This window comes from Peromyscus maniculatus, chromosome X (assembly GCF_049852395.1).
Source record: "Peromyscus maniculatus bairdii isolate BWxNUB_F1_BW_parent chromosome X, HU_Pman_BW_mat_3.1, whole genome shotgun sequence".
Taxonomy (NCBI): Eukaryota; Metazoa; Chordata; class Mammalia; order Rodentia; family Cricetidae; genus Peromyscus; species Peromyscus maniculatus.
In genome coordinates, this window is record NC_134875.1 from 78,209,682 (window position 1) to 78,234,920 (window position 25,239).

Genomic DNA, 25,239 nt, shown 5'->3' on the forward strand with positions numbered 1-25,239 from the left:
AGGCTTGTTAAACAAGCACTTTTCCCGCTGAGCTATTTATATTTAGCCAGCCCACAGATGGGGAAAGTTTCTACTTAATGTATCATTTCTGTTTGGCCTTTTATCCCTAGATTCCTTACTCTCTTGCTGCTTTCCTTTGAGTCTGTAAATGGTTCACACCATTTTTCCCTTTATTACTTTGGAAGTTACATACTATTTCTTCAGTGGTACCCTTGAAATTTTAACATGTATAGTTAATGTTAAATTTAATGAATGCTGATTTACTTGTGAATGGTACAAAGTTCTTAACATACTCAGCTCACCCCATCCTTTGTCTTAGGTGTTTACATCTGTTTATGTTCTGAGTTTTTAATCTTAAAATTGGACGTGATGATTCTCTAATGTAACCAACATTTCCTGGATATAATTCTGTGCTCATCAAGCCTTTTGTTAGATCTAGTTTAGTTTCTTGAGAAGCTAAGTTAAATTATTGAAACATTCTGTATTTGCAAATTTGTCTACATAGTAAAATTTGTAGAAAACTAGCACAAATAATATTTTTATTCCAGAACTTGCCTAGATTTGTAAACATTTGGGCTCAACTGATGTTCCTGTTTCCTACTTAGGAAAGGTAATGAATGCTCATATGGCAAACGAATGTCTTCTGCTGTCTAATACTATATTTTCTGTATTCTGTGCCTTCTGTTTATAATTCCCCTATTTAAAATAGTTCCCTTTTATAGGACCTTAATATGCTGTTTCGTGTTTTTAGTATGGGAAGGCGGTGCTGTGCCTTGTAGATAAAATTTTTGTATTAGGTTAATTTTCAGTCATGAATTATTCTAAGCTAAGAATTTGCTATTAATGCATCAACAATATGTATTAAATAGGGTTTGTTGAAACAGAAATGCACATAAAGTAAATATACATCAGTTGGTCAAAATGTAACACATAGGAACCAAACCCTAGATTCTCTTTAGAAGCAATACTTTAGTGTTTGCTATTGGTATTTATGGCACTTTGGTAGACTATCACTACTTAGAATAATGCATGACCATAAATCCTTTGGTAATTAGGAGTTTTATTTGGAAATTCTGCTCTATTTGACCGTATCACTTGTAAATTGTCTGAACTTCGACTGTGGCTCTTTGAAAGTTAATTTAGTCTTTGATGTTTGTGGGTTTACTATGATGCATCTAGATGTAAGTTTATGTTGTTTTGGCCTGTTTGGAATTTTTGTGCTGCTTTTTTATTGTGCTCATTAGTTACAGAATATTCACGTTCTCATTTTAAATATAGTCTTTCACACTGTTATCATGTTTCCCCCCTAGGATTCCAGATTTAAAATTTTTTTATTCCTATTTTATTGTTATGTGTGTATGAGTGTTTTACCTGCATGTATATCTATGTCCTACATAATATGTCTGTTGTCTGTGGAAGCCAAAGGAGGGCATTGAACCCCATGAAAGTGGGGTTACAGGCAGTTGCGAGCACCTGTATGGGTGCGAGAACTGAATCTTGATCCTCTGGAAGAGCCAGCCATACTCTTAACCACAGAGCCATCTCTCTAGCCCAAGTATTCCAGATATTGTAAGACCACTTTTGTCTACTTCAATTGCTGTCTATCTTCTTCTCATTGTAATTCAGATGTATTCCAGTTAGCTGATTTTCTCCCCAGCTTTCTTCAGTTTTCTGTTTTACTTATGCTGGTTGGTTTTATTGTCAACTTGACACAAGCTAGTCATCTGGGAAGAGAGAACGCCCGTAGGCAGCTCCTTGAGGCATTTTCTTGATTAATGATTGATGTGGGAGGGCACAGCCCACTCTTTGCAGGGTGCCCTAGGTGATAATAAGAAAACAAGTTGGGCAAGCTAGTAAGCAGTGTTCCTCCATGGTCTCTGCTTCAGTTCTGCCTCCACATTATTGCTTTGGCTTCCCTCAATAAGGGAAGAGCCTTTTGGTAGTGTTTCATGTAGTCAGCCACCTTGTCTCTCTAGTCTCCAATTTGTGCCAGTTATTCATTTGTCCTTGCTCTTCAGGAACTTGACACTTGAAAGTCTATAACAAATGAGGTTGTTTTTAGCAAGAGTGCCATACTAATGATGATTTATTCTTCTCAAGACATCATTTCAGAAAGTAAATAATATGGACATGCCTTATTACTGATGAGGTTAAACTTGGCTAAAATACTATCTACCCAGTTTCTTCAGAATAGTTATTTTTCCTTTGTAATTAATATTATATGTTCTTGATTAGAAATAGTTTGTTCTTTTCCCTTAGAAATTTTGTGATTATTTGACTTAAATTATAGTATTATCTGATCCTTTTTAAATGATTTTAACAGGTTTTCAGGTCTTTTTGCTGGAAAAAAAGTGACTTTTTGACTAGCTACCCTTAACCTATATTTTCAGAACACTTATTTAACTTGAGGTTTGCTGCAAAAGAACTTAATAGGAATGCCAAGAAATGTGATAAAGAAGAAAAAGCTGAAAAGGCCAAGATAAAAAAGGTAGATACTTTTAATGTTTTTACTTTTTTAATTCACAAAAGATGTACAAATAGATATAGAAGGTAGAATTGTATAGTCTCTTTAGATAAATCAGTATCCCACATAGTCGATAATGCCTTCTTTATTATGCTTTTATGTTTTTTGCTATTTATATATGCAAATATACCTTACAAGATTGTGTGATTCTTGTGTTACTTTCAAATAAAAACTGTCCTTAGCTAATTTCATTCTTCTTGAGAAGCCCATATATAAAATATTCCTTCTTTTGGATGATTTTAACATCTATGCTTTCTAAGGTATACATCTAAATACTGTATATAATTAATGTATAGTGCTTTCATATTTACTAGCAGGAGTCATAGGACACAGTAGGTAGTTTACCACAGGGATATAGTAAAAGGATTCAAAGTAGACTCAGCAAAGAAACCTATTATACTACCAGGGAATCTGGGAGATTCAAGTTCACAGTTCTAAGAGTCCTTTCTCAGTGGAGTCACATTGGGGGAAGCTTAATTTCTTCAGCTAGTCATAACACACATGAAACATTGCCTAACAGAGAAGCTCTGGACACAGAATTCTGGAAGTTTTGTTATTAATCAGTCATATTGGGATTTTTTTTTTGCCACACATGAAACATTGCCTAACAGAGAAGCTCTGGACACAGAAATCTGGAGGTTTTATTAGTAATCAGTTATATTGGGACTTTTTGCCTAGACTATGCCAGAATTCCACATCTCTGGAAGGAAATTAGTTGTCTGACACAAAGTACCACTGTTTGCACAAACAATTCAGGCATAGTGAAACATTTTTTATCAATATATATTCATTGTACATACTGATGGGTTCCACAGACCTTTTCAAATATTTATGTCATGTATTTTGCCATATCCATGCCACGCCTTTCCTTTTTATTCCCCCTCAACTCCTGTTCATTTCCCTCAGATAGTCTCACATATACTTTCATGTCCTATATGCAGTTTTGAATTGTGTGTCTATATAAGAGCTGGGATCTACAAATGAGAGAAAATAGGCTCACACCAAGGCTGACTTATTTCACTTACTATTATGCTCTTCATTTGCATCCATTTTGTTGTTGTTGTTCTTGTTGTGAGACAGAGTTTCTGTGTAACAGCCTTGGCTGTCTTGGAACTCACTCTGTAGACAAGGCTGGCCTCGAACTCACAGAGACCCACCTGCTTTTGCCTCCTGAGTGTAGAATTAAAGGTGTCTACTGCCACCTGGCTATACAATTTCATTCTCCTTTGTGGCTAAATAAACTCCATTGTGTGTGTGTGTGTGTGTGTGTGTGTGTGTGTGTGTGTGTGTGTGTGTGTGTAAAATGAGAGTTTTTTTCCATCTATTGGTGGATACCTAACTTGTGGGAGGCCAGCTCCTACCTTTTCCAGGGTTCCTAGGAGGAGGAGAGAGGGATAAGAAAATATTAGATAGAAAGTTAGCAAAGAAGAGAAAGACAGAAATAAAGGATAGCTTCGGAAGGACCTGGATCAAGACCCCCAACGGTCCCTTCTGTCTCTTCAAAGGGTTTTTTTTTTTTATAACAATGCCGAGAAGTGGAACAAAAGACCTCTCCTTTGCTAGATCAAAGCACACTGCAAGTGTAGACCCTTTCAAACACCTGGTAACCATGTCTGTGATCAAATCATTCCCTTATGCAAACCTGCTGGGTAAAGCGAGCTCTGATTCTCAGACCCTGAGTAAGTATTCACTAGGAAGCCTGTGTGGGTCTCTACACTAACCTAATTCAATAACTTGGCGATTGTGAGTACTGCTACAATGAACATGGGTATGCAATTACTGTGCTATATGTTGATTTAAAGTCCTTTGAGTACATTCTCAAGGATGGCATGGCTGAGTCCTATGTGAAATGTCTCCAAGTTCATTTCCATAGTGACTCAAATAATTTACATTTCTACCAGCAGTATATAAGGGTTCCATTTTCACCACGTCCTCATTAGCATTTAATGATGTTTAGTTAATGATAGTAATTCTGAACAGCTAAGGTGAAATCTCAGTTTTGTTTTCATTTTCATTTCCCTAGTGGCCAAGGATGTTTAACATTTTTTCTTAATTATCTGTACCTTTTTTCACTTAAAAAAAAAATTCTCTTGAAACCTGTTTGCTGATTTTATTATTTATTTGTTTGTTTGTTTATTGGTTTTTCAAGATAGGGGTTTCTCTGTTTAGCTTTGGTGCCTGTCCTGGATCTCACGTTGTAGACCAGGCTGGCCTCAAACTCACAGAGATCCGCGTGGCTCTGCCTCCTAAGTGCTGGGATTAAAGCCATGTGCCACCACCCCCGCCCTATTTGCTGATTTTATTATGCCATCTATTGCTTGGATTATAAGACATTTCTAGAAGTTCTGGATATTATCCCTAAATCAAAGTTACTAAAGCAAGTTCCAGATTTAAAGGTAAAACTTTTGAAGGATAATATTTCTAAGCATGCTATGTTAATTAGGTTTTATACATAACTATTTACAGGATTTTCTTTGAGAATTCCATACATACATATGATGTGTTTTGGTTAAACCACTCCCATTCCTTCCCCTTCACTTCCTCCCATGTCCCATCCACTCTTCCCTCTTCATTTCTTCTGCTTTCTCTTTAAACCCACAAAGTCTACTTGGCAATGCCCATATTGCATAAGTGTGGGGCTGTCTATTGGCACATAGCCTCTCGAGCCACATCCCTGAAGAAAACTGACTTTCCCAGAAGCCATCAGTTGTGTATAGCTCTCAACTAGAGGTGGGACTTTGTGATCCCCTCTCCAACCCTGGCTGGGGAGCTTTTCATCCTTGTTCTTGGGCAGGTGTTGTGCATGCACTCAGTGGTTTCTGTGAGTTCATGTGGCCCTGTCATATGTAGATAATTCTGCTTCACTGTACTCATCTACTACCTCTGACTCTTAGTCTTTCTGCCCACTCTTTCACAATGATCCTTGAGCCTTGGAGCGAGGGTGTATGATATAGATGTATCATTTAGGGCTGAGCACTCCATGGTCTTTCATTCTCTTCACTTTGTACTAATCACTATTGTTGTGGAATATTACTTTAACTATGTAAAGCTGTGTTGCATTTGTTTATGTTGTATTTGTTTAACAAGGCAAAGATGTGTTGCTGTTTCACCTTACCTGCCTAAGGCACCTGACTGGTCCAATAAAAAGCTGAACAGCCAATAGCTAGGCAGTAGAAGGACACTAAAAAGCTGAATGGCCAATAGCTAGGCAGTAGAGGGATAGGTGGGGCTGGCAGGCAGAGAGAATAAGTAGGAGGAGGAATCTAGGCTCCAGAGAGAACAAGAGGAATGAATGTGGGAGAAAAATAGGGAGACACCTGGGGCCAGCCAGCCAGGCAGCTGCTAGCCAGACAGACATGGAGTAGGACATACAGAATGAAAGACAGGTAAAAAGCCCCAAGGCAAAACATAGATGAAGAGAAACAGATTAATCTAAGTTATAAGAGCTAGTGGAACAAGCATAAGATAAGGCTGAGCATTCATGACTAATAGTAAGTCTTGGTGTCATGATTTGGGGGCTGGCAGTCTGAGAAAGCCTGCTACACAGTATCTTTTGAAAAAGGTTCTCTGAAGAAAATTGAGAATTGCACTGATCTATGGTTATAAAGATAACTATTTAAGAATAAGTTTAATACTGTATCCTTTGGTTTACCCAGCTCTAGGCTCTTGGACCCATTAAAGGTACCAGGTGCCAGGCATGAGTTCCATCTAGTGGCACAATCTTAAATCTAATCACAAAGTGATTGGTTACTCCCATATCACTCATACCACTATGGAACCTGTAGGCATTTCTTGCCAGGCCACTCACTTTTGGTAGCAATGCTAAGTAAGACTATTAATTACTTTATTCCTTCCATAGCATGCATAGCACTTCTCTACTATAAAAGCTAACCAGGAGGATGAAGCTTCAAGCAAGTCAAGTGTGTGGAGTCTTTGGCAATAAGGTCTTACTATCAAGATCAAGAAATTAATAAAGATCAGTGACAATAGCTTATAATTTTGGGAGGGAGGAGGGTATCTGTCAGACTCCATTGATGAACGAATAGAAAGGAGGTAATTCATATCTGACACTGGATTTTTTGCTTCATACCCTGTGATGTTTGGGAGAAGCATCCTTCTTTCCTCCTTGCCCCCAGTATAGGGCACTCTCTCTTTGTAAACCTCAAGATCCCCCTTTCTCATTCTCAGATTTGCCTGATGCTCTGGCTTTCTAGTTAACAGAGAAATGTTAGATCACTGTAGATAGCTGCCTCAGTTGCCATAGGGTGTCTTTTTCCTCTTTTAAAAATAGGTGAACTAGCCATGTGTCTAAGAATGAAAGGGAGTCTGCTCCTCTTCTCTGCTAAGGCCTGTTCCCAGGTATCATTAGGCTTACATTATCAGTTTTCTCCTTTGTGCTGAATACATTGTGTTAGCCCACAGCCATCTTTAAATCTTTCGAAGTACTTGTGTGAGATTTCTGCTTCTTGATGGTTTTGGCTGTTTGCCTGAGGGCTTTTTTGTGTGTGGAGGGGGATGTTTTGTTTGTTTGTTTGGTTTGGTATTAAGCAAACATTTCCTCACCAGACCCTGTTGCCAGTACCTTTCTTGCTTTTCCCCCCATTACTTGTAACCCCTTTGAAATAGCCCCCTATTTTTTTCTTAATTCTAATTCCTCCTGCTTCAGTTTTTGTTTTTTTGTTTTGTTTTACATTTACACTTAGACCTCTACCTGCATGGAAACCAAGAACATTTATACTGCTCAATCCAATTAGTTCTTAATCTCCATTTTATTAGGACTATTGATAGTGTTTGTCTGGGTTCATTACTCCTTCCTTCCAACACTTTGGTGCTTTGTCTTTTAGGAAAACACATTCACCACTGCCCAATCCAAGTCCACTTTACTACTGTTCTTTTGCTGTTGTTGTTATTTCTAACCTCCGATGACCCTAGAAGTTATTTCATCTAGTTAGTCTTCTAGCTTTATTTGCATGGTGATGGATAACTCTAGCTTAGCCTGTATACCTGAACTGAAGACTCCTGTTTCAACTTCTTTATTGTTTCTACTTGGATGACCAAGGGAAAAAAATCCAACTTGAAACAGGGCTCCATATGTGACATCCTCCAGTACGGCATTCCTGGTGTGCTTGTAAGGCATTTTCTGTCTTTCAGACAAAACAAATAGTCTTAGAATGGCATTATGCTTAACCTCTAGTTTCATACACTACATCTGAGCCTTGGAAAATCTTTCAAAAGTCTTTAGAATCTGATCACTTCTTACCAAGTCCAGTGTACCTATCTCCACCCAGGCCATCCTTATCTTACCTCACTTATTGTAAACAAGCTTCCGTTAGCCTCTTTGTTTTGGCCTCTGTTTTGACCCTGTTCCCATAATGATTTCGTTTTAGGGTTTTGTTTTTCTCCCAGTACTAGGAATCAAGCCCAATAACAATCACTCCTCTTAGACAAGGACTCTACCACTGAACTACTGAGCAACATCCTTCAACCCCCATAAAAGTAATCTTAACAGAGCAGCCAGAGGAAGTATTTTAAGAGAAGTCATAGGTCAATGTTCCGCTCAGAACTATATTGTGATCTCTTACCGTCAAGTAAAATGTCAGGGTTTTAGAATGGCTCCAATGCCATGTCTGATTTATTACTGGACTTCTTTCTGATTTCCCTTGGTAGACTCGACTGTGTTGCCCCTTCTGCTGTGTCAGTACCTGTTTACAGTCTTCTCACTGGTGGGTTTCCACCATCGGACTGGCCTGCCTTCACCCTCCACCTAAGATAGAAACCTTTTTCTATTTCATATGCTCACTCACATCGCCCTATGTCAAATGGCCCTATCAGGGTCTGAAAATTCAAGAACCACAGTCCTAGCATTGTTATTTGAAATAATTTTTAATTCTTTTTGAAGTTATAGTTACATTATCCCTCCCTTCCCTTTTCTTCCCTCCAAGTCATCTCACATACCTCCTTATTCTCTTTCTAATTCATAGCCTTTATTTTTTCTTACTGTCCTCTCTTCATTTCTCTCCCTGACACCTACTGCTCTTTTTTCACCTTTACCGTTTTCTATTTTAATTGTTTTGCTTATTGTCAGACTCTGTTTGGATTGTATGTTCCATAATAACCCAGGGATTTCTTTGGGTTCACTACAAAATCCACACTGCCTAAAATGCTGTTTTGCATCTGCTTGATGCTAGGCCATCTGAGAGAGTAATTGAGTTGAGAGAAAGTCTTTTTAATATAGGATATTATTTTCTGCTTTAATGCTGTATTCACATGCAGGTGTTTCTTTTGTAGTAATTTTTAATTAACTAAAAATGAACAAAGGTAATTAGGCATCAAACAAAAAACCCTTGAATATATTAAAGGAGATAATGCTTCAATCAAGGAAGCAACTATTGTTGGAAGATAATAGATACTTACCTGAATGAGAAGAAAACATGTATGTAATACATGCCTGCAATCACAGCTATTCAGCTCTTCAGGAGGCTCAGGCAGAAGGATTGAAAGTTCAAGGCCACCCTGGGTAACTTAAGGAGAGTCTATATCAAAATTAAAATATTCTAAAGTAGTAGGAATATAGATCAATGATTTTTCTTAAAAAAAACCTGAATATTTCATTCAAATGAGCAACAAATTTAATAGTTATTTAAATGTCAGAAATGAAACCATTCAATACCATAAGAAATTGCCGTGAGGTTAAAAAAAAATGACATTTAGAGCAGAATAAAATAAATAAGAGAGATTTATTTAAAATCTATAATCACATATAAAATAAAATACTAATCAGCAATATAGGAAAAGTAACATTACATGTAACAAATACATAGCTATTTAATCAGAAAAACTCTAAAAAGATGAATGCATGCAAAATACTCAGAAAAAAAGTATAAAACTACTTTATGTAATGTAAAAGCTAATGGGTTGTGTTACAATTTTTTTCATTTTTATTAAATGTTTACCTGTAATATATTTTGATATTTTTCATTTTCCCCAACTTCCCCCAGATTCTTTCTGCCTAACAACCTTCCCAACATTATGTTCTCTCTCCCTCTCCCTCCCTTTTTCTCCCTGACTTAAAAAAAGAAAAAAAAATCACAAAACACTTTTCCATACCTGCATGTAATATACTTCAGTTATATGCACATATATATGTTATATATCACATGTATGTAATATATATTATATGTTATATGCACTCCCTACTACCCTCACTTGTCTTTCTCCCTCCTCCTCCTGATCCCTCCACCAAAATGCCCCATTCTACTTCCATGTCTTTAAAAACAAATCCAAATTCTGCTTTTGAGAGAAAATACGTGTTCTCTTTCTGAGTCTCACTTATTAAAATTACCATTATGATGCCCACTTCATAATGTTTTTATGATATTTTTGTGCAAATGTCATAACTGTATCCTTTATGACTGAACTGTACTCCAATGTGTGTGAAATACCACATTTTCTTTATCCATGTATCTATGGGTAAGCATCTAAAGTGATCCTATAAGTTGACTCTTGTGAATAGTACCATAGTAAACAGTATTGCATGCTGGCTTCAGGTGTATACCCAGGAGTAGTAAAACCAGATCATGTGCTAATTCTATTTTTAATTTTTAAGGAACCTCTATATTGATTCCTGAATATACTGATTGATATATTGATTCCCATATACTCACCAGCATATTCTGCTGTGTGAATTTGCTCTGCCAATGACCTTGGAGTAGCTGGCCTGATAGAGGCATGTTTTTTTTTTCCTGAGTATGTGACTGCTTAAAACTGGTGGGGGCAAGGGGGGGGCATGCTCTCTATTGATATGGTTGGAGACTGGACTGGCTAGTTCCATTAACACCCCCCCCCCCCCGGCAAAACAGAAAAACTCTGCAACTGGATCTACCTTATCCTGTCATCTTTGAGTCTGTTTTCCCATAGCACCCATTAATACATTGATATATATTCATATATACACCCTTTGGGCTCTTGTTTCAAGTGGTGCCTAATGTGACCTGAGCCCCACATCCTGCAGCTAGTCTGTGTGCAGTCCACCACCTGTGGCTGCTTGTGCTTCTCAAGCCCCATTCGGGGCTGAGTGTTCCAAGGTCACTCACTTTGTGCAGTGTCTGGCTGTGGGTCTCTGCATTTGTTCCCATCTGCTGCAGCAAGAAGCTTCTGAGCTGAGATCATGATGAACTACAGTAATAATATCCCATGTTGATTACCTGTGAATAATGCAATAGTGCTATTCTAGATGAAGAAATTGTTATAAGCATCACGGGGAGTATAATTAAATTTGAATATATGTCTGTATCCAGTAACTCAGTATTCAGTATTTGTCTTATGTAAACATTTGGAAAGTGTGTAAAGATACACACACACACACACACACACACACACACACACACACATACACAAAACACAGAGAGAGTTATAAAAATTGCTATTTATTTTATTGAAGAGTTAGGATCTTATTCTTGAATTTCTGTCATTTCTGTACTACCTATGTCACTTTGTTGTGTTATCTGAACTATTTATTCAGTGATTTTTTTTCTTTAGATAAATTTGGTTTTCTTTTAGCTCTATCCCTGATCTGATATATTATACCAAAAAGGCTGGATTCCTGTTAGACTGTGTTTTCATATGCATATTCAGTAAAATCATACAGAAACTGCTTAATGTCTGTGTAACATCTAGAATCATTTTATGTGTGATCAGTAATTCCTTTACTACAGTGACATTTGTATGATGAACCTCTTAGAAATAATGATGTAGTTATGTTCTTAACTTAAAGTGGTGTTTTTAGCATGAGAGAAAACAAGATTCAAAACTCTGCATTCTGTGTGCCTGCTTTTATTACAAACTACATAGTAATAAATGTGTTTATATATTAAGATAGTATGTACTAAAATATTAACAATGAAAATAGCATGGTGATATAATTAGGAGCCATTTTTAACTTTTAGTTTCTATTGTATTTTTTAGGCAAGGTCTCACTGTGTAGCCCTGGCTGGCCTGGAACTTGCTATGTAGACAAGGCTGGCCTCAAGCTCAGAGTTAGGTTGCTCCTGCCCCCTGAATGATGGAATTAAAAGCATGTGCCATGTCCAGCATATTATAATTTCTTAAACTGTAAATACATGTGTATTTTCTAATCATGATATTAAAAGAGAATAGGATTGTACATTATTATTTAACTGTTATAATAATTAGGTGTCAAAAGGCTAATTCAAACCTCTTATAGACTATAATTAATTTGATATCATTTAATTTTTTAAAAAAATAGCTGTACTTTGGCTCTTTGTCTTCACCAGTGTCTTAGTTTCTGTTTTTCTTCAACAATATATTCCTTCTGCTTAAAACAGGCCATTCAGAAAGGCAATACAGAAGTTGCAAGAATACATGCTGAAAATGCAATCCGTCAGAAAAACCAAGCAATCAATTTCTTGAGAATGAGTGCTAGGGTTGATGCTGTGGCAGCCAGAGTTCAAACTGCAGTAACAATGGGCAAGGTAAGACAGTGTCTGTCAGTAAAGTAACACTTGACTGAAGCTTAATGAGAGGAGAAAGACTTAGAAAAACAACACAGCTGAGTCGGTTACAGGGCATTAGACGGGGTTGATAAAGGACTTCATGGAAAATCAGACTTAGTAAGGAAAGAGATTTAGGTGGTGGACTTTCAACTGTCTTATTAGCTGTCTGCTAAGAAGTGTCAGTAATATAAAATAGACAGTACCTAGACCTAGATACAGATTGTGGTGTTACTGTTAAGGAAGTAATAGACAAGTTTCCTAAGTTGATATATAAATAATATATTTAAAAGATTACAAAATTTCCATGTTACTAAATCATTTTTTTTTAATTCCAAATAGGTGACAAAGTCCATGGCAGGTGTAGTTAAGTCTATGGATGCTACATTGAGGAGTATGAACCTTGAAAAGGTAAAAACATAAACAATTACCATTGTTACTTGATGTTCAGATAGCATCTTTTCAGAATACATTTTGCTTCTGACTATGTCTTTATAGATTTCTGCCTTAATGGACAAATTTGAACACCAGTTTGAAACATTGGATGTTCAAACACAGCAAATGGAAGATACAATGAGTAGCACTACAACCCTAACAACACCACAGGTAAGAATAATCATTTCTTTACTTGGAATAGCTTCTTAAAAATGACTTGATCTGGCTGTAGTGACACATGCTTCAAGATTTCTATGAGGTCAAGACTAGCCTGTGCTGTGGAGTAACTTTCAGGCCAGCCTTGGTTACATAGTGGGAACCTGTCTCAAAACAACAAATGACCTGTTGTCAAAATGTAATGGCTTTATGAATATAAATCATCTTACCTTATAGAAGCACACTGTATCTCAGATGGAGGTAGGCAGCTTGCTACTGCTCTGCCTGCAGATTTTTGAGAATGTTTTAGAGGATAATGTTACCTAGCACCTAGCATACTTTAGAATTCTGGTGATTTTATTGGATCACACATGTAGAATCTAAAGCCTGTTTCTACATGTTTGCTAATGCTCTTATCTTATTAAAACATTAAACAAAAAGTACATAATATTTGGGTAACATATTTTGCTACATATATTATATAATGTTTAAATCAATGTCCACATATATTCTCAAACATTTGATATTTATTAATGGTTTGAAAAATGGAAAATCCTTTCTTCTAGTGTTTAGAAATACACAATACATTACTGTTACTATAGTTACTCCTTTGCACTATATCACATCAGAAATTCTTGTTCCAGTCTTACTGTTATTTAGTACTAATTTGTCAACCTTTCTGTAACCCAACCTTATTCAGCCTGTGATAACCACTATTCTACCCTCAATTTGCATATATAATTGATACTATACAGTACCTGACTTTTTTCATTAAGATAATTTTTTATTCATTTTTACATACCAACCACAGATTCCCCCTTCTCATCCCTCCTCCTGTTCCCCACCAGCCTTCCCACCCCAACCCTACCTCCCATCCCCTCATCTGAAAAGGTAAGGCCTCCCATGGGGAGTCCATAAAGCCTGGCACATTCAGTTGAGGCAGGTCCCAAGCTCCTCCCTCCTGCATCGAGGCTGGGCAAGGTGTCCCACAATAAGTTTCTGACTTTCTCTGCATAGCTTATTTCACTTATCATTTTCTGTTCCACCCATGTTGAGACAAATGATAGAATTTTATTCTTTAGGTGGAATAAATTGTATTTTGTATATAGTACGTGGTCTTATTTTCTACTCATTGGTTGATAGACACCTAAGTTGTTTCTGTTTCATGGCTCTCATGAATGTTATTGCAATGAGTATGAGAGTACCTATGTCTCTTTAACATATTATTTTCATTTCTTTGGTATATGTAACTCAGAGTGAAATTACTCAGTCAAATGGTAGTTTAAGATTTTGAGCAACCATTATACTGTTTTCCATAATGGCCATACTAATTGACATTCCACCAATTGTGTGTGTGTGTGTGTGTGTGTGTGTGTGTGTGTGTGTGTGTGTGTGTATACAAATCTCCTTTTCTCTACATTTTTCTTATGAAGGTACATTATGTTACTTCAAGCTGATTCTGTGATTAGTCAGATTTCAGGAATGCAATTAATTGGAAAAATGACTTGGATTAAATAAACATATTTGAATTTCCAATCCTGTTCTGCTGTTAATTAACTTTGAGAACTGGAGTAAGACACTACCCTGAGGTTCTGAGGATGTAGCTCAGTTGGTAGAATGCATGTGTAGTATACATGATTTATCCACATTGTTCTTTGATGACTGCTTATCTGTTTTGAACAGTGTTTCTTATTTATGACTTTTAAAACCTAAATTCTTCATATGAGAAAAATGGTGTATGTGTCTTTTTGATTCTAGTGTATTTCACCTAACAGTGATCTCCATTTCCATTAATTTTCCTGAAAATTAACATAATTTTGTTCTTCTTTTTGCTTGAATATTCTCTGTTGTGTATATTTACCACATTTTCTTTGTTCATCCATCTTTTGGTGGAAATAGAGGTTAATTATATAACGTAGTTCTTGTGGATAGTGTTGAAATAAAATGATGTGCTAGTATTTATGTTGTCTGCTGATTTAAATTCCTTGAAATACATACCCAGAAGTGGTATAACTGTATTATATGCTAGTTGTATCTTTAGGGGTTTTTTTAGGAACCACCATTATGGATGCTATAAGGTCTATAACTAATTTATATCCTTACAAATGTTTTTTTCTCACAAATTCTGGCTAGCATTTGTTGTTCTTTTCTCTTTTTTCTGAAAATAGATTTTTTTTCACACAATATATTCTGAACACGGTTTCCCCTCCCTCATCTCCTCCCAGATCCCCCCGCCATTTCCCCACCCATCCAATTCCATGCCTCTTTCTCTCTTTCTTTGGAAAACAAACAAACAGACAAATAAAAAAGAAAACAAACCACAGTAGAACAGAACAAGCAAATGAGCAGAAGGAAACAGAAAGAAGGAACACGAGCAGCACATACACACAGGGACACACACTTACACAGACAAGCCCATGTCTCCAGGACTTTTGTGATGAAGAGGTGCTGAATTGTGTCAAAAGCCTTTTCTTCATCTAATGAGATGATCATGTGGTTTTGTATTTTAGTCTGTTTATGTGGTGCATTGCATTTATCGATTTGTGTGTGTTGATCCATCCCTCATCTCTGGAATGAAGCCTGCTTGATCATGGTAGATAGTCTTTTTGATGTGTTTTTTTTTTTTATTCAGTTTGAGAGCATTTGGTTAAGAATCTTTGCATTTGTGTTCATAAGGGAAATGGGTCTGCAATTTTCTTTCTTTGTTGGATTTTTGTATGGTTTACATATCAGGATAATTGTGGCCTCATAAACAAAATTAAGCAGTATTCTTTCATTATAATTTGAGAAGTACTGGCGTTATTTCTTTGAATGTCTGCTAGAATCTGCTCTGAAGCCATCTGGCCCTGGGCTTCTTTGGTTGAGAAATTTTAATTACTACTCTATTTCTCTAGGGTTCATGGGTCTGTTTAGGTTGATTATATGATCTAGATTTATCTATAGTATATTTTTATTGATAATTTACTGGGTATAGTAGTCTGGCTGGCATTTGTGGTCACTTAGAGCTTTGTAAACATCTGTCCAGACCCTTTCTGGCTTTTAGAATTTTCATTAGTAAGTTGGTTGTTATTATAACTGGTCTGCTTTTATTGTTACTTCTTCATTTTCCCTTTTTAGCTTTTCCCTTTTTAATTCTTTGTTCTGTACTTTTAGTGTTTTAATTTTGTGTTATGGGGAGTTTCTTCTCGGTCCAGTCTATTTGGTATTTTGTGTGCTTCTTGTACCTTTATAGGCACATCCTTCTTTATTTTCTTATTTTAAATTTACTTATTTTACATTCATACTGCAGTTTCCCCTCTCTCCTCTCCTCCCGGCTTTCTCCCCCACCTCCATTTTGTCCCACTCCAATCCACTCCTTCTCCAATTCTATTCAGAAGAGGTCAGGCCTCCCATATCATGTTGCAGCAAGACTAAGCACCTCCACTTGTAATTAAGGCTGACAGGGCAACCCCGTATGAGGAATAGGTACCCAACAGCCAGCAAAATAGTTGGAGACATCCCCTTCTCCCATTGTTAGGAATCCCACAAAAAGAACAAGCTATACAACTGGCTTATATATGCAGAGGGCCTAGGTCAGTCCCATACAGGCTCCCTGGTTGTCTCTTCAGTCTCTGTAAGCTCCTTTGAGTCCATGTTAGTTGATTCTGTGGATTTTCTTGTAAGGTTATTGACCCCATTGGCTCCTACAATTCTTCATCCCCATCTTCAGCAGGATTCCCCAAGCTCAGCCTGATATTTGGCTATGGGTCTCTGTATTTGTTACCATCAGTTGCTGGATGAAGCCTCTCTGATGACAGTTGGGCTAGGCACCAATCATGTTTGTCTTTCTGTGTCTGGGTTACCTCACTCAGTATGATTTTTTTTCTAATTTTATTCATCTGCCTGCAAATATCTTGGTGTCATTGTTTTTAACAGCTGAGTAATACTCCATTATGTAAATATACTGCATTTTCTTTATCTATTCTTCAGTTGAGGGATGTCTAGTTTGTTTCCAGGTTCTGCCTAAAAAGCTGCTATGAGTGTAGTTGAGCAATGTTCTTGTGGCATGATTGAGAATCGTTTGGATATATCCCCAAGAGGTAGTTGGATCTTGAGGTAGATCAATTTTCAGTTTTCAGGGAAACTGCCATATTGATTTCCAAAGTGGCTGTTTACACTCCCACCAACAATGGAGGAGTGTTCCCCTTGCTCCACATCCTCTCCAGAATGAGCTATCACTTGTATTTTTGATCTTAGCCATTCTGACAGGTGTAAGATAGAATTTTAGAGTAGATTTGATTTGCATTTCCCTGATGGCTAAGGATGCTGAACATTTAAGTGTTTCTTAGCCACTTGAGTTTCTTCTGTTGAGCATTCTCTGTTTAGAACTGTAGCTCATTTTTTAATTGGATTATTTGTTTTTCTGATGTCTAGTTTCTTGAGTTCTTTATATATTTTGGAAGTCAGCCCTCTGTCAGATGTGGGGTTGGTGAAAAACTTTTCCCATTCTGTAGGCTGCTGTTTTGTCCTGTTGACAGTGTCCTTTGCCTTACAGAAGCTTTTCAGTTTCATGGGGTCCCATTTATTAATTGTTGATCTTAGTGTCTGCACTATTGGTGTTCTGTTCTGGAAATTGTCCCCTGTGCCAATGCATTCAAGGCTATATCCCACTTTTTCTGCTATCATGTTCAGTGTATCTGGATTTATGTTGAGGTCTTTATCGACTTGTACTTGAGTTTTGTGCGGGGTGATAGATTTGGATCTATTTGTATTCTTCTAAACATAACATCCAGTTAGACCAGCACCATTTGTTGAAGGAGCTTTCTGTTTTCCATTGTATAATTTTAGCTTCTTTTTCGAAAATCAGCTGTCCATAGGTGTGTGGATTTATGTCTGGGTCTCTTGATTCGATTCCACTGATCCACCTGTCTCCATGTGTTTTTATGCCAATACCATTCTGTTTTTATTACTGTAGCTTTATAGTAGAGCTTGAATGAAGGAGTGGTGATACCTCTGGAGAGTCTTTTATTGTACAGTATTGTTTTAGCTATCCTGGGTTTTTGTTTTTCCATATGAAGTTGAGTATTGTTCTTTTAAATTCTGTAAAGAATTGTGCTGGTATTTTAAAGGGGACTGTGTTGAATCTGTAGATTGCTTTTGGTAAGATGGCTATTTTTATTATGTTAATCCTGATCCATGAGAATGGGAGGTTTTTCCATCTTCTTATATCTTTTCCAGTTTCTTTCTTCTAAGACTTGAAGTTCTTTCCATTCAGGTCTTTCACTTGCTTGGTTAGTGTTACACCAAGATATTTTATATTACTTGTGGCTATTGTGAAGGGTGCTGTTTCCTTGATTTATTTCTCAGCCATTTTTATTGTTGGCATATAGGAGCACTTCTGATTTTTTTGTTGTTGATAATCTTATATCCAGCCACTTTAATAAAGGTGTTTATCAGCTGTAGGAGTTCCCTGGTTGAGGTGGCCTATGTATACTATCATATCATCTATGAATAATGATGCTTTAACTTCCTTCTTTGTTCATGATCTCCTTTAGTTGTCTTATAACTCTAACTAGAACTTCAAGTACTATATTGAATAGACATGGAAAGAGTGGACAGCCTTGTCTCGTTCCTTAATTTTAGGGGAATTGCTTTGAATTTCTCTCCATTTAATTTGATGTTGGCTGTCAGCTTGCTGTATATTGCTTTTATTATGTTGACCTATATCCCTTGTATCTCTGATTTCTCCAAGACTTTTCTCATAAAGGAGTGTTGGATTTTGTCAAAGGCTTTTTCAGTATTTAATGAGATAATTATGTATACTTTTTTCTTTCAGTTTGTTTATACAGTGGATTACATTGATAGATTTTCATATGTTGAACCATCCCTGCATCTCTGGGATGAAGCCTACTTGGTCATGGTGGATGATCTTTTCAACATGTTCTTGGATTCGGTTTGCCAGTATTTTATTGAGTACTTTTGCATCAATGTTCATGAGTAAAACTGGTCTGTAATTGTCTTTCTTTGTTGAATCTTTGTGTGGTTTGAGTATCAGGGTGACTGTGGCCTCATAGAAAGAATTTGGCAGTTTTCTTTTGTTTCTATTTTGTGGAATAATTTGAGGAGTATTGGTGTTAGCTCTTCTTTGAAAGTCTAGTGGAATTCTGCACTAAAACCATCTGGCCCAGGGCTGTTTTTGGTTGGGAGACTTTTAATGACTGCTTCTATTTCGAAAGGGGTTATAAGGCTCTTCAAATTGTTATCGAATCTTGATTTAATCTATCAAGAATTTTTTCCATTTCTTTTACTTTTCAATTTGTGGAGTACAGGTTTTTTAAAGTGTAACCTAACGATTCTCTGGATTTCCTCAGTGTCTGTTGTTATGTCCCCCTCCTTGTTTTTGATTTTGTTAATTTGGATATTCTCTCTCTGCCTTTTAGTTAGTTTGGATAAGGCTTTGTCTACCTTTTTTTTCCCTCAAAGAACCAACTCTTTGTTTCATTGGTTATTTATATTCTCTTTGTTTCTATTTTATTGATTTAATCCCCCAGTTTGATTATTTCCTGCTGTCTGCTTCTCCTGGGTGTGTTTGCTTCTTTTTGTTCTAGTGCTTTCAGGGGTGCTGTTAAGTCCCTAGTAGGAGATCTCTCCAACTTCTTTATGTAGGCCCTTAGTGCTATGAACTTTTTTCTTAGCACCACTTCCATTGTTTCCCACAAATTTAGGTGTGCTGTGCACTCATTTTCATTGAATTCTAGGAAGTCTTTCATTTCTTTCTTATTTCTTCCTTGACGCAGTGGTGATTCAGTTGAACATTGTTCAGTTTCCATGAGTTTGTAGGCTTTCTGCAATTTGTGTTGTAGTTGATATCCAGCTTTAATCTGTGGTAGTCTGATAGGATGTGTGTGTGTGTGTGGGGGGGGGGGTTATTCCAATTTTCTTGTATCTGTTGAGACTTGCTTCATGACTGGAAAATTTTCTCCTATGATTTTGTTCAAGATATTTTCTGGGCCTTTAAACTGGGAATTTTCTCCTTCTATTCCTATTATTCTTAGGTTTAGTCCTTTTTATAATGTCCTAGATTTCCTGGCTGTTTTGTGTCAGGAATTTTTTTTTAAATTTAACATTTTCTTTGGCATCTGATGTACCTGTTTCTTCTATTGTGTCTTCAGTGCCTGAGATTCGTTCTTCCATGTCTTGTATTCTATTAGCAATGCTTGCATCTATAGTTCCTGGTAGCTTACCTAGACTTTCCATTTCCAGAATTCACTCAGTTTGCATTTTCATTATTGCTTCTATTTTCTTTTCAGGTCTCAAATTGTTTTATTTGTTTCCATCAACTGTTTCTTTCTTGGTTTTCTTGACATTCTTTAACAGATTTATTTATTTCCTCCAATTTTTTGATTGTCTTTTCCTTGATTTCTTTAAGGGATTTATCCATCTCCTATTTAAGGACCTCTATAATTCTCATGAAGTTGGTTTTAAGGTCATTTTTTCGCGTTTCAGCTGTGTTGGCATATTCAGGGCTTGCTGTAGTGGGATGACTGGACTCTGGTGGTGTTCCCCTGGCTGTTGTTGTGTTCTTACATTTACGTTTAGGCATCTAGCTTGGGAATGATTACAGGTTTAGGTGCTGTTTTCTGAGTTTGTCTTTATTGGGTGGGTGTTTTCTTCCTTGGTTTCCGTTTCCTCTTTGTCCTACTGGCTGCTGTGCCTGTGGTTGAGTGGAGGGTCTCCACTCCTGTTGGGGCTGGGCTTCTGGTGGCCTGGATGGCCTCTGGTCCAGCAGTGGGTTTCTGCCCAAGTTTGGGGCTGGAGTTCTGGCTATATGTGTGGCCTCTGATCTGGCCAGGGGTCCTCTGGTTTTCAGGATGCTGTCTTGGTTTCAGGTGGCATAGGAGGCTTATGCCTGCTTTTTAGGGAGTTGGCCTGGTCTCTTGCATTCAGGACACTGGTCTGGCCTCCGGGGTTCAGGATACAGGCCTGGCCCCTGGGGTTCAGGATGCTGGCCTGGCCTTTGGTTTTAATCGAGCTGGCCTGGCCTCTGATGGGGTAGAGGTCTTCCTCCAGAGGTCTGGGTCAGGGTGTGGTGATGAGGAGAGAAGGGAGAATTGGAGTTATGCTGGGCGAGCTCAGGCTGGCGGGGGGGCATTCTTACCTGGGTTCAGCACATCCTTCGTTATGTTAGGAAATTTTTTTCTATGGTTTTGTTCAAAAATTTTTCTGTGCCTTTGACCTGGCTTTCTTCTCCTTCCTCTACTCCTCTTATTTGTAGATTTGGTCTTTTCATAGTGTCCCAGATTTCCTGGATGTTGTGCTTGGGTCTTTTTAATTTAACATTTTATTTGACTGAGCTGTTCATTTCTTCTATCTTGTCTTCACTGCCTGAGATTCTCTCTCCATTCTTTTGAACGCTGCCAGTGAGGCTTACTACTGAGGTTTTAGTTTAATTCCTAAATTTTTCATTTCCCCTGGTACTTCTATTTGGGTTTTCTTTAGTGTTTCTATTTCTACGTTCATGTCTTGAACTGTACTTATTATTTCATGCTTGTGTTTTCACAGACCTCATGAAGGGCTTCATTTATATCCTTTATTTTGAAGTCCTAATCTTTGAGGAGTTGGAGGTGTGGTGGGAAGAGGGTATCCTGCAAGTAGGTTACAGTAAGGACCGAATTATCTAGAGAGGTGGGGAAGAAAGGGCAAGGAGTACCCTGAGTCGGAACCAGGTGTTGGAGTTTCCAGTGATGAAGCTGAGGTAGGAGGAAGGGCACCTGTCAGCAGGCTGTTTGTTACAGGGCTCAGGGTGAGAATCGGGAGATCACAATGGAAGACAGCAAGGAGAGTGTGCTTCTCCTACTGGAGTCCCGGCCAGGTGTGGCCACTAAGGATCCTGGGTGGAAAGTGTTTTCCAGATTGGGGGCCTGACAGGAAAGAAGAGGGGTGGACTAGAAGTGGGGCTGAGAGGGTCAACGGGAAGGAGGAAAGCTGGCTCCACTGCGGGCTTAGGTGGAGTCTCCAGGGAAGGAAGACAGAGAGGCCGAGCCCCTGCAGGCAGTCTGTGACAGGGCTGGGGATGTGCCTGGGGAAATGGCAGTGCTGGACAGGAAGGAAGTGAAGATAGCCTGCCTGTGTTTGTTTTCTTTATGCAGTTAGTGCTGGGATGCCATGTAGTTTTGATGCGCATTTCTTAGCTTAGAATGCGGTACAACTTTCCGTACTTTTTTAGCCATCTGTCCTTCTTTTGAAAACTCTGTGTTCAGTTTATTTCTTCATTATATTGATTGGATGGTTTTTACTGTTTAAGGTTTTAAGTTTATGTTAATTACCTGTCTGAAATACAGCTGGCAAAAAAATTGCTTCCCATCTTCAGGTTAGCCTTTCATTCCATTGTTTTTTATTTTGCTTTGTTTTTCCCTGTGGTATACAGAAACTTTTAATTTTCCTGCAATCCTAACTGCCAATTCTAGTTACTATTTCCTATTTCAGAAACCCCATATCTACTACTTGAAGTTCTTTATATTTTTTCCTTACTTTTTTTTACAGTTTCAGGATTCACATTAAGGTTGATAATCTATTCTGATTTTATTTTTATGCAGGATGAGAAATAGGAGTTTTGTTTCATTCTTTTAAAGGTGGATATCCAGTTTTTCCAAATTCCTCAGCAAAATGTATTGAACTATCTCTGAATTTATGGTTTTGGCACCTCTGGAAAATGAGATGGCTAAAGTGGTGTTTATTTATGTGGCCTTTATTCTTTTGTTTCCTCCTCTCCAGACTTACTCTTCATTCTTCTTCAGCTCCTTCCAGGAGCCCCCTCCTCCCACCCCACCTCCATTTCCTGAAGGGAGCCTCTTAGTGTAGATGCAGGGGCCCCCAGCCCCTTCCAAATTCCTTTTTCCTCAGACTTACTTTTAAGTCCTGCTGCCTCCCACCCCATCTCCATTCCCTGGGGACTCCACCTCTTGCTGCAGACCCAGGATCCCTTAGCTCTTCCCCACTGTCCCTTCCAGCCTTACCTTGTAGCGCATCTCCATTCCTTTATGTCCCCTGCCAAGCCACAGGAACTCTTTCTGTTCAGACACACAGGGCTGAAACACAGGCAATTTTCATTCTCCTCCTTGGCGTTCATTCTGCTCTCTCTAGAATTATTGTTAGTCCTAGAACAGCCTGCAGGGACCCTCACACCCCAGCTTCACTCCCTGGGGACAACTCTTGATGTGGACAGTGGTCACCTAGCTCTTTCCAGCTCTTTTTCTCCTCAGCCTTTTCTCCTAGCCTATCTTTATTCTTTTGAGTTACCCTCTGACTCATCAAACCATTCTTTTCTACCAGGGATCTAAAATCCACCATGCTTACCTAGGAAAAGCAACCTTGCCTAGGCAATAGCAACCAAATAACAGGGCATCCACCCAACAAAGAGGAGACCAGTTAGTTACACCAAGATACACTTCAGATATCAGAACTCTAGATTCCTAGACCCCAGTGCAAAAGCACAAATGGGAACAGTAAGACAGTAGGCCTCCTCCAGAAGCCAGCAAGCCTATTGCAATAGACCCCGAAAAAGGCAATGTAGGTGAAGTTCAAAATCATAACACTGACTGTGTTCAAGGAGCTTTGAGAGAATGTGAATGAATCCCTTCATGAAAACACAAATCGTTGAATGAAAACACTTGAAGACATGAATTGGAATTTAGCAAAGAAATAGAATCACTAAAGAAAACCGAACCTGAAATAAAACCCAAAGTGGAAATAATAAAACGTAGAGTGGCAAACAGAAATCTAGAGATAAGCCCCACTGACATATTACAAGACATGTAAGAGGGAATTTCAGTTATTGAAGACTGTAAGCAGGCACAAGAAGAAGCTACTAAACGAAGTCATTCCGTGGAGAGAAAAGCGGTCTATTAGCAGAGGACAGGACCCAAGCATAGAAGCTTATTGGGTTCTCTATGAGTAGATAACAAGGGGAGACGACTGGGGGCCGCAAGAGCCAGGGGCTGTGCATGGGGACTGTTTTAGAGATGGGGTGCTGACAGCTGCAGTTAGGAAAGATCAGCCAGCTCGTAAGGCTTCTGAGAAATGTTTAAGGTTTGTTTCCTAGCAAAATCCAGCCCACATTGGGGTCCAGCCTCATCTTAAAACATTGTCACCAGGACTGCCCTTTTGGGGCCAGTTTTGTGACCTAACAGAGACAAAGTAGAAAAAAAATGGACAGTCCAGTCAAAGTGGTAGATCTTTTCTGTTGGTCTGTGTGCTGTGCTATTTTGTAAATGTGGGTATTTTGATAGAATTTGAAATCAGCAAACCTGTTACTTTGTCTATTTAGGATCTTTTGTACCTCTAAATCCCCCATTTAGTATATATTGGCCGTAGATTAACATAGCTTTTGTTGTGTTCCTATATATTTGTTTAATTCCTATTATCCTTGGAATTTTTGTCATGAAGTGATGTTGAACTTTGTCAAGATATTTTCTGCATCTGTTTAGATTGTCATGTGATTTATACTCTTTAATTTGTGTGCTATGTTACATTTGTTGATTTGTACATGTTGGGCTATTCTTGGCATCTCTGGAATGAAACTCACTTGATAATGGTATACAGTCTTCTTAATATATTACTTAATTTCAAGAGCCATTGGTGGCAACATTTAGCTTTCTGGGTGTGTGTCCTTGGTAGGTTCTTACCCAAGAGATCCCCAGAGACTTCTTATCCTGGGGTAGCTAATGTCTAGGCCAAAGTCCCCCCACCCACTCACCCACCTCCCAAGTCCACAGAAAGTAGGAGAAGCAAACAGAGCACAGAAATCTATGCTGAATGGGGAGAACCAAGGAAGCTAGCACTTTCCCTGGATGTCTCAGTGCTCCATATCTCACTTGGGCTAGCTATCCCGTGATAGATAAAACTAGAAGGGAACTGACTCACTGGACTTGACCTCAGAGCTCTGTCTGGCTCCTGTTTGGCAGCAAACAACACAGCAGGGAAGCAGCTTTGGAGTCCCTTAGCCATAGACCCAGACCTATCAGTGTCCACTGTGACCTTAACTTGAAGGGATTTACACCAGTAAAGGTAGCCCTGAAGCCACTGTGCTCTTCATAGGCCATGTCTTCTACTGCCTCAATGTGATGCATAGAGTGTTTCTGGGATTCCTAAATTGTGATTGTCCCTTGTTTTCAGGTCTCCCTAGAATAGCTCAGTCTCAAACAATAGCCCCTTATATCATTTTTTGAGAGGCGGCCTTACTATTCTTCACAATGCCTGTGGAAATTTACATTCTCACCAACAGTTGTTCAGGGCCTCCCCTTTCTTCAACCACAACAGCATTTAGAGTTCTTTTTTGAAGTGAGCCATTTTTAATGGGTTGTGATGATACCTCATTCTGATTTTGATTTGCTTTTACCCTGGTTGGTTGACACTGAGCATTTTTTATATGCCTATTAGATTTGTATGTCTTCTATTAAGAAATCTCTACTTAGATCTATTGTCCATTTTATTTGGTTTATTTGGAGTTAATTGTTGTGGTTTTTTGTTTTGGTTTGTTTGGTTTTTTTTTTTTTTTTTTTTTTGGAGTTCCTGGTATATTCTAGTATGGATAAGCAGCTAACAAATGTTTTGTCCTCTTCTCCTGTCTGCTCACTC

General features: G+C 38.1%; 2 protein-coding genes across 2 annotated transcripts in view; one reads left to right on the plus strand and one right to left on the minus strand.

The window, feature by feature from the left end:
* The window catches only part of Tent5d (terminal nucleotidyltransferase 5D), a 76,568-nt gene extending 65,838 nt beyond the window's left edge, over positions 1-10,730 (minus strand). Inside the window, exon 1 of the mRNA XM_076562054.1 lies at positions 10,618-10,730. The gene's annotated coding sequence lies outside the window, so the exon portion shown is untranslated. The remainder of the gene's footprint in view (positions 1-10,617) is intronic.
* Positions 1-25,239, plus strand: part of LOC102909129 (charged multivesicular body protein 1B2) — a 40,903-nt gene that overhangs the window by 7,961 nt on the left and 7,703 nt on the right. The window contains exons 2-5 of the mRNA XM_006992320.4: positions 2,391-2,488; positions 11,869-12,015; positions 12,376-12,444; positions 12,532-12,639. Of these exons, the coding sequence (XP_006992382.1) occupies positions 2,391-2,488; positions 11,869-12,015; positions 12,376-12,444; positions 12,532-12,639 (422 nt within the window). The remainder of the gene's footprint in view (positions 1-2,390; positions 2,489-11,868; positions 12,016-12,375; positions 12,445-12,531; positions 12,640-25,239) is intronic.